General features: G+C 37.5%; 1 protein-coding gene across 1 annotated transcript; it reads right to left on the bottom strand.

Annotated features, from left to right (window-relative positions):
* Positions 1 to 1,050: 1,050 nt before the first annotated feature.
* On the bottom strand, positions 1,051 to 2,331 carry LOC144547228 (uncharacterized). The gene has a single exon (XM_078295817.1). The coding sequence runs from the start codon at positions 2,329 to 2,331 to the stop codon at positions 1,051 to 1,053; it is 1,281 nt and encodes a 426-aa protein (XP_078151943.1).
* Between the last annotated feature and the right edge of the window lie 7,487 nt (positions 2,332 to 9,818).

Below are 9,818 nucleotides of genomic sequence, written 5' to 3'. Positions count from 1 at the left end.
CAACAAGAAGGCTGACATGAAATAGATGGGGATAGAACTTAAAACCGAGTTCATTAATACCAACCTACCTCCTCTTGAAATGAACCGACCTTTCCATCCTTCTAATCTGGATTCGACCTTTTCAATTAAAGGTAGAAACAAAGCTTGATTTGGTTGAGTAAGAGTGAGAGGCAGTCCCAAATAAGTCAAGGAAAAATCGGTTTGAGAACAACCTAGAATAGCCGATATAATCGACACTTGAGTTGGGCATATGTTAATAGGAATCCATGAACTCTTGTCATAGTTGATTCCTAAACCAGAGATAGATGTAAAAAGTCTCAAAATTATCTTGAGTGACACTAAGGTGGTGGTATCCGTGTTAGCAATAAACACAGTATCATCAGCATATTGATGAATAATTATCGGTTTCTTCAATTTTCCGGATATACTGGACTGAATTGAAAAATTAATCACCTCGACCATTTTTTGTAGAACATCAGCCGCAAGATCAAACAACATGGGTGAAAGTGGGTCCCCTTGTCTAAGACCCTTTTTGTGCATGAAAAAATGAGTCTCGCTACCATTCATTACCACTCGAGAAGAAGCTGTGCTTAGAAGTTGCTCTATCCACGTAATCCATCTAGTCGGAAACCCCCGTGCTTGCATGAGATTGATTAAATAGTTCCAATTCACCGAATCAAAAGCTTTAGCAAAATCAATCTTAATAAAGCAAGCTGATTTTCCAGTACTTGATATGTGTTGTAGCATTTCACGAGTTGCATTAAAGTTTTCCGTAATTTGATGGCCTCTGACAAAGGCAGTCTGACAAGGGGATATCAATTCTGGTAAAACACTGCCCAACCGAGTTGAAAGCAATTTAGCAATGAGTTTCGGCACCACATTCATCACACTAATAGGCCTATAATCTCCAACCGTTTCTGGTACATCTTTTTTAGGAATCATGATAATATTTGCTTGGTTAATGCTAGATAAATCTACCGTGTGATTATAGAAGCCTTGAACAATATTAATCACCTATTCCTTCAATGTTGGCCAATTAAGTTGTAGAAATTAGTTTGGGAGACCATCAGGCCCCGAAGCCTTATTTCTTGCTAATTGCTTAACTGCAACTTCAATCTCAGTTTCTGTGAAGTGGTCCTGTAGAAATTCAAGGTTAGGATTAGAAGGGTATAACTTGGATGGGTTGAACTGGATGACACTGTTCTCTACTCCCAACAAGCTTTCCATGTGAGATTTGAAAGCACTTCGGATCATGACATCATTGGTTAGAACCTGATCTTGATGCATTAGAAAAGTTACATGATTTTTCCTATGGCGCGAGGAAGCCACTGCATGAAAATACCGAGTGTTTTTGTCTCCAGATTGCAGCCATTTACATCGAGACCGCTGATGCCATCGAGTCTCTATAATACAAGCCAACTTGTATGCTCGCTCTCGAACTATAATTCTGAATTTCCTTTCATGCCCCTCCAAATTTCGACGCTCTTCAATTTGATCAAAGAACAACAATGTATTTTTGCAAAAGTGCAATTGCTTCTCCACCTCACTAAAATTATTACAGTGCCAGTCTCTTAGCCGGCCATGCATTGACTGGACACTTAAATTGAATCTTTGCAAGCTCAAATCTTCTTTGTTCTGGTTCCAAACTTCCTGTATTATATTGGTAGCCTGCGAGTTGGTGAGCCAAAAAAGTTCAATTTTAAAGTGTCTTCGAGGGTTAGGTTCTGTGACACAATTCAACAAGAGTGGAGCATGGTCAGAAACCAAGACCTCCAAAGCATGCAAAGACAACAGACTGAATTGTTGAGAGAGGTCAGGAGATACGAAAATACGATCAATTTTTGAGTGGGATGGTTGCGGTCTGTTGCTACACCAAGTGAATTGCCGATTCTTCAAAGGGATATCAATGAGCTGTAAATCCCGAATTAAGTCATTAAATAACGACATTAATCGGAAGCTTCTTGTATTGCCAGTATGATTAATGAGCCAATGAACCAAATTAAAATCCCCACCCAAAATCCATGGATGTTGAACTAATGCTGCTAAACATCTTAATTCTTGAATGAATGCAGGCTTGCGGTCATCAGTTGAAGGTCCATAGACATTAGTCACCACTAATAATGCCCCTGAGGAGATTTGCTTCAAAAGAGCCGAGCAGGAATGAGGAGTTGCCCAAGAACTAATCAGTTGGTAATTCTTTTTCCATGCAATTAGAATACCCCCTGCTGACCCTTTAGCATGTACCACAACACAATTTTTATCAAAGAAAGAAGGAAGAACCCGATAATAATAGCTCAAATTAAATTCACTCCATTTTGTTTCTTGCAACATACAAATATCTGCCCTTGATTTTCTAATCCCGTTTCGAACAACATCACATTTTTCCTTTCTACCAAGCCCTCTACAGTTCCAAGATAAGACTTTAAATTTTCCAATTTTGTATGACATTAAAAAAACTTGAAATTACATCAACCTCTAACTCAAAATTGCAGTCAATAAGCTCCCTCATCTGAGGTGAGCTCATCTTCCGAGTCAGGTTCAAATCGTCCCAGGTCTAAGTTTTCATCCCCCAAATTATCTCCAACTGGATCCGAATTTTTATTTGAAGCTTGAATTTGGCGTTGCACATTGTCTGTATGAACTGCCTCTTCGACATCTTTGATTTTGAAACCACATCCTTCAGCTAAGGTAGAGAGATGCTCATAGTGAACCTTCACTTCATAGAAGCCCCCTGGATTGAACGATACCTCAGCTGCCTCTTTCGCCTTACCCTTGCTGGAAGCTTTCTTAACGGGTCCAGAAATTGGAGGTGCTTGATTCTTCCTCTTTAATGGCACCGCTTCTTTTGTTGGTTTAACAGAGGCCGAATTAGTAGAGTTGGGCTTCGTCCATTTGTACTTAGCGGCATATGGGCCTTGAAATAATGGGCCTTTATTTTTTCCTTGGGACATCATAGTTGAATTTTTCGCACCAGCCACACGTCCAGCTGTTGGAGCTTCCAAATTATTTGGAGCCTCAATCAATTTCGAGTTTATTGCTGCTTGGGAATCAATCCCCTCCGAAAATCGTGCTATGTCAGAAGCCGTTTTGGAAATCTCAGGATTGGTAGTAACTATCCTCCTCATAATCCTCTCTCTTGGTACCCGAGTTATGGCAGGTTGATTATTGTTTGTAGAAGAAGATCCTCTGAGTAGGATTTTCTGTGGCTGAGGTTTTGAAGGACCCGTGTGAGATGACTTTAATTGCTGAATAGTCTGATTCGATGCATCCTTGAATTGAATCAACTTGGCAGCCTTCATCTCGATACCAACAGCAATATCACCTTTATCATTATAATTCAAATTTGGTATATTTTCTTCTGATTTGTTGTGGCAATCTTTTGCAGTAAAATTTGAAATAGACTCCTCCACAGTATTTTCCTGATCCATTACACCAAACTGGTTATCATCCGACCTTTGAGAAATGATCTGATCAATATGGGAATTAATCGGGATTTCCTGATTCTACGCAGCCTGATCCTGTGCGGCCATGTGTTGTGTGGCCATCTCAGGATGTTGAATTTCAATTTCCTCCATGGTGGCAAAGCGGCGGAGCTCCGGCAGTAATGAGTCAGCTGTTTTGCCCCGACATATCTCTCGTAGAACCTTTGAGCTCATAGGAATTAACTCATTTTCATCACGCATATAATCATCATCCGAAGACGAAGATGAGGAAGGTGGTGGTTGAGGCCAGTTGTACACCTTAGGATGTTTTGGCATGTCGTCGGCTGTGTAGAGAGGTGACCTTTCCCAAGCTACCGGGTAGATCATTATATCATGCATCATGCCACTTACATGCATCACCATCTGCGGAGGAACTAAAGTTAGATCATCAACCCCCACCGCAACAAGCCATGAAGCAAGAGAAGCCGAATTCTCAGGTGCCACAGACCCAAGGTACACACCAAAACGGCTTACCGCTCTTATGAAATATTTGTCTCTACAAAGATGGGGAGGCATGCCAATCATCCTTAGGAGAATTTTATATGCCGGTATGCTAATGCCCGCATCTTTCAATGGAGACCATGGCTGAAATGAAAGTCCCTCATCCCACAGCTCTTGAGGAGTTGCATTGATAAAAGTGTCGGGATGTAGTCCTTCAGGTAAAACAATCAAAAACCTAGAACCACTAAGTTCTGAAACTTGAATCTCCTTCTTGTGAACTAATTTAGTACGGCATGCGTAGGTTGCAACATTGTCAACACTTAGATCCCACTTACACCCCTTTATGTGCATGACAACCGCACGTTGTAAACGGTTTAGTTCAGCATAATACTCCTCATCTCTTTCAATGAAGCAGTGCAACCTCATCGGACGTTCCGTCGGCATCTCCGGAGACTTGTAGGGATAAGGACCTTTGAGAAGTTCTTCAAAGTCGGGTTCAAACTGTTTAACCGGCTTTGGTTGGGCTGAGAGCTTGGTTGGCATTGGAGGGGCGATAACTTCCTGTTTGCACTTGGATCCAATATGGCCGTAAGACCAACACCTACCACATCTCTTGGGATTACGGCACTTGGCTGCCGAGTGGCCGGTACGGCAACACCGGAAGCATCTACCTTTCCATTCCGAATAAGTGTGAGACGGGGGAAATCGAAGCCTAGATGGGTTGTGGGGTGAGACATAGAAGGTGGTTGCTGTTTGTGAGTTTGGTGAGTTTGGAGGTGTTGATTTAGGTCGATTTTGGGTGGTCATGGGGATGGTAGGAGGGCTGCGGAGTAGAGCTTGGGCGTAGGTGGGACGAGAGTATGGTTGACAGGGTTTAGCCGTCGGTGGTGTAGGTTGAGAGTGTCGCCAGTTTGAAGGGTAAGGTCGCCTACGTCGGACTTCCTGCCATCCACCAGAAATCGCCTCTTGAGTCGCCATGAGTCCGAAATTGAGTTTTTTTCATAATACAGGCCTAGTAGCTCTCCTAAGCTCTTTATTAAATCTGCACTGATTTAATGTGTCGACCCGCCAGCTTTTAGTCTACAGACATCTCAAACTAATATCTGGAGTATTCATTAGTTATATGAACCGTGTGAACCGCCTCAAACTAGCCCCACAAGTCAGTGATTCGTCCTAATTCCGTTGATAGTTGAAGACTTGAAGCTGGTTTCAAATCCTCGCTGCGCTGGAAAGTTTCAGACGTGGTTCGTTTGTCTGCTTCTTGATTCGTGGCACGACTCTTGATATCTCTATATTTGTACAGCCAATATTGTGGGTTAATTGCTCCTATGCCGGAGTCCATATCCTCTGCATTAACTCAGAAGAGAATCTTTTGAGTTAATGAATCCTGACCATCCGATTTATTTTAAAATTCGTGCAGAGTAGATCCGCACTAAAATTAAAGAGTCCCTACCTTGACTCTATTTAAAATCAGACGGTTGAGTTTCATTAACTCAAAATATTCCTTTTTGAGTTAATGCAGAGGATACACATTCCTATCCCAGACGGCCGGATTTCTAAAATTGTCAATATTCTCCTCAAAATTAGACATTCTATTTTTCTAATTTTATCCATTATAAACCTTTTATGGAAATATAAATTAATTGATTTTTAAAAAAAAAAAAAAATCAAATCCCGTTTCATTAACATGAAACTTCAAAGTCTTACACAAAACAAAAAAGAAGAAAAAAGCCGAAAGAAAAAGAAACTGGAAAATAAAAGTGGAAGCATATACAGACTGCTCACAGTACCAAAAGTAGATGCAACATTCATCGTATCATATCCAACTAAGCCACATCAGGGCTAAGGACAAAAAGAAATAGACATTACAAGAAAGAGCTATCTTATTCTTAAGAAGAATCATCTGTTCAACATTAGGGGGTGCAACTGCAACTTGCAGAGGAACTATACTTCATCCAAATCCTGAGGAAGCCATTATTGTGCTGCCTACTGAATCTCTTCTGAAAGCTTACCTGTCCAGTATATAACAAGAGAAATGACATTAAGAATAACATCTTTACTAGAGTGTGAAATTGAATCATTAAAACATAGATCATTTCTTTGTTTCCAGATACACCACATTATTGTACTAACTACAATAACAAAAGAAGTTCTTCTAATTTTATTGTTATATTTTGAAAAGGAATGTCTTTTTTTGATGCGGAAATAGGTTACCATGATAATTTATATTGTTATATTTTGAAAGTTATAATGGTCAAATAATAATTGAATAGTCTCAAAGAAAAATTAGACTCTTTAAACCTTTGAAGACATTCACAAATTGGGCCTAAAATTTAAATTCGTCTAATCATTTAAATTTCGGGCTTCAATTGACGGGCCGGAAACTAGACCTTATTTTCAACAAAGTCCGAAGAGTGAAAGCCTGTTATACATGGAACGCCTGAATACAAACCCAATTATTGTGCGGAGCTGCCGGAGTAGGGGTTTTCGATATGCATCCGACGAAATTCAGTGTGCACTGCGCTGATATTCGTTTAAAATCCCTTTTTAATTTTGTGCATACATAATATTTAATTCCATACGAACTTAACCTGTCCGCGTAAATCTCAACGCGAATTGGACCGTTTAGACCAAGCACTGAAGAACTCCAGTTCATAATAATACTGATTATTAAACGAATAGTTTGGTATCTCAATTAGAGTTTCCTTTAGCACGATATAGGCTAATCGAGCAATACAATCACTCCGATAGAAAACTCTAATTTTAACGTATAACCACCTTTTAAAAAACTCACAAAGAGATCTACAATCTTCATGTTTGATAAATTTATCAAATATATTATCTCTTCTTTAAATAATTAAAAAATATTTTTTTTTATCATTCATCTCAAATTAAAGATTTTAATGCTCTTACAGCATATTTTTAAAATAATACTATTTTAATGTTATTTCATAATTTTCCAAACGTGCAAAACAGACAATATATAATAGATATGAAAATTTTACTCAAGGGAAAATTATAGATTAATGAGAACCAAAGCTTCAACTTCTAAATATGGACAAAATCCGGATATGAGGTTAACCTTCATGGATTAAAAGTTGCATTCTTTTTTAATTAAAATTTATGACATTTACAAGAACATTTATTTCTTTTGTTACTTCTTATGAAATTAAATTACGCTATACTTTATTATCTTTAGGACTATTTCTATTTTAAAATTTCAGTTTTAACAACATATGACTAGAACTAATATTTAATTTAGTGACAAAAACAATATCTTTGATGTGAGAAAACGCTGATTTAAAAATCAGTTAATTTTTTTTTTATAAATATTAAATAGTTAGATGACTCGAGTTCTATTTTTTATTAGAAAAAACAACAACATAAGTTGATAGAGGTGAAAGTCATATACCACCGGTTTCCAGTAATTAAGCACGAGTTTTAAAGCTTTCAATTATTTCCGTTATATTTTTGTCGAGAGTATGGCTAATATAACATCAGTGACATTTTAGTCTATATAACACCAACTCCAAAACCTATCAAATCGGGTTCAAATGGTGAATCCAAACCGTTCAAACCAATTTACTTTATGAGTGATGCGTTTACATGCAAACTTTTTATATTTTCGAGTTATTTTAGTATCAAATCAAGCGGCAAAAAAATGGAAAAATGAATGTATTAAAATTAACTTAAAAACTCAAACATTTGACTGCTTGACTTTATACCAAATAAACTCAAAAACTTATAAATTTTACATGTAAACACACAACTAATGAAGTAGATCGGTTTGAACGGTTTGGATTCATCATTTGAAATCGATTTGATAGGCTTTGGAGTTGGTGTTATATAGACTGAAATGACAATAATGTTATATTAGCCATACTCTTTTTTGTCGAAATTTATATTTTAGCCAGTGATGATCATTCCAATGATCTTGTATTTTCTTTTTAGTTTTTAGGATACCAAACAAATAATAGACGTTGAGAACTCAACCCGGGGACCATGGACCGTTAAACAACTGTGAGAGAGGGTTTATTTTCAACAACGGCTGCTATCAATCAATCAACAAATACCCTCTGATTTGACAGAAAAATAAAATCTAGAAGCCCTTTCCGTTCAAAAGCAAAACAAGACACATCACATCAATGTTCAAACTTTAATTAAGCACAAATAGAACTGTTCATGCATGTGGCACATTTCAATTAAATATTTTTGTGATGTGGTTGTATTTTTGATAGATTTAAGAAAGAGAGAGTAATGAAATGATTGTATTGATCTTGTGTAAATGTATAGTACATATACATCATGTATTATAGTCATGTTTTTTAAGTATAATAACTTTATAACAAACTAACTAGTTTAACTATTAAAATGTTAAGAGTCCTAATCAATATATTGCTTGTATTAGTTTGAGTTGGTCAAATCTTGTGTTCTTATGTTGACTTGGTCAAACCTTGTTTTCTTATGTTGACTTGGTCAACACCGTGATTCTCTATATGCCCCCCCCCCCCCCCCCTCCAAGTAAAATATGATCTAGAAGTAATGTTGAATTTGGTCCGGAAAAAAAGATTGATGTTGCCAATATCTAAATGCATGTTTGAAGCTTCTTATAATTAATACATAGGGGCCGTTCGGCAATAAAGAATTAAGAGTAAATGATTAAGAGCTTAAGCAGTGCTAAGGAACTGATGTTCGGTTGTCTTAATCCGTGAGTGAAAGCTAAGGAAGCTAAAGGAAGGAGTAGAGGTGCCTTAAGGCCCGGGCAGATGATTAAGATCCGGACAAAAGGAAGCTAAAGGAGGTGTTTTTAATCCGCGCTAAGGAATCGATGTTCGGTAGGATTAAGCAGCTAAGGATGCTTAATCTTTTGTTGCCGAATGGCCCCATAGAGAGAGAGAGAGAGAGAGAGAGAGAGGAAATTAGCTCTTAATAGGATAGAGAGATTATAACACATATAGAGAAGTAGGGCTGCTAACTAGTCGAGTTAGCTCAAGTCCCAAGTAACTTGAAAAATAGCAAGTCGAGTTGACTTGAGTTGTGAAGTCCCGAGTAACTCGAGGTCAGAGGCAGAGGGAGTAACAGCTAATGGGGGTCAATTGACCCTCATTTTTTTTTTTTTTTTTTTTGTATTTATACACATTTTTCTATATAATCTAGAGTAAAACGCTATGGATACTGTAAATTGACCTTTATTCACAGCATAAAAAATTTATATGATTGACCTCCATTCATGATTGACCCCCATAGACAAAAAGTCTGGCTTAGCCCCTGCTCGAGGTGACTCGTAACTCATGAATTAACTCGTGATCAATGATTATAACTATTTACTAACAGTCTATCACTTTGAATTTTAAGGTGTTGAACTATTATTATATAATGACCTATTTTCAAGAATATTCATTTGTTCAAAAAACAGCAGCCCTAAAAGTGGGGTGCTGGGGTGGGAAATGAAATGGGTTGGGCAAGTTGGAGTATGGAATGCAAGTACTGAACTCAACATAGTTCAAGTTGAAATGAGCGAGCCGAGTTCAACTCGAACTCAACTCATGAGTTAAATAAGTTACTCAACTCAAATCAAAATAACTCGAGTTTTTAACAAATGAGCTAACGAGTTCATTACCGAGCTAAGTTCGAGTAGCTCACGAGCCACAAGCTTTTGTACAGCTCCAGAGAGAAGTAGAAATAAATGACATTGTATTGAGTAAATCTTGATTACAACTCTTAGTCTATTTATAGACTTTTGTACAAGCAAACTAACAGAATATCAACCTAACATAATGTAACAGAAAATGGTTATACTAATCCTATTCATATTACATGTGTTTGACTTTTAGTCAACTCTTAATTTATTCGCCTATTAATTTTTTATTTGGAACGGAACGATTATTTGATTTT

The sequence above is a fragment of the Carex rostrata genome, chromosome 31 (assembly GCF_964058835.1).
Source record: "Carex rostrata chromosome 31, lpCarRost1.2, whole genome shotgun sequence".
Classification (NCBI taxonomy): Eukaryota; Viridiplantae; Streptophyta; class Magnoliopsida; order Poales; family Cyperaceae; genus Carex; species Carex rostrata.
This window is presented reverse-complemented; position numbering and strand designations above follow the sequence as displayed.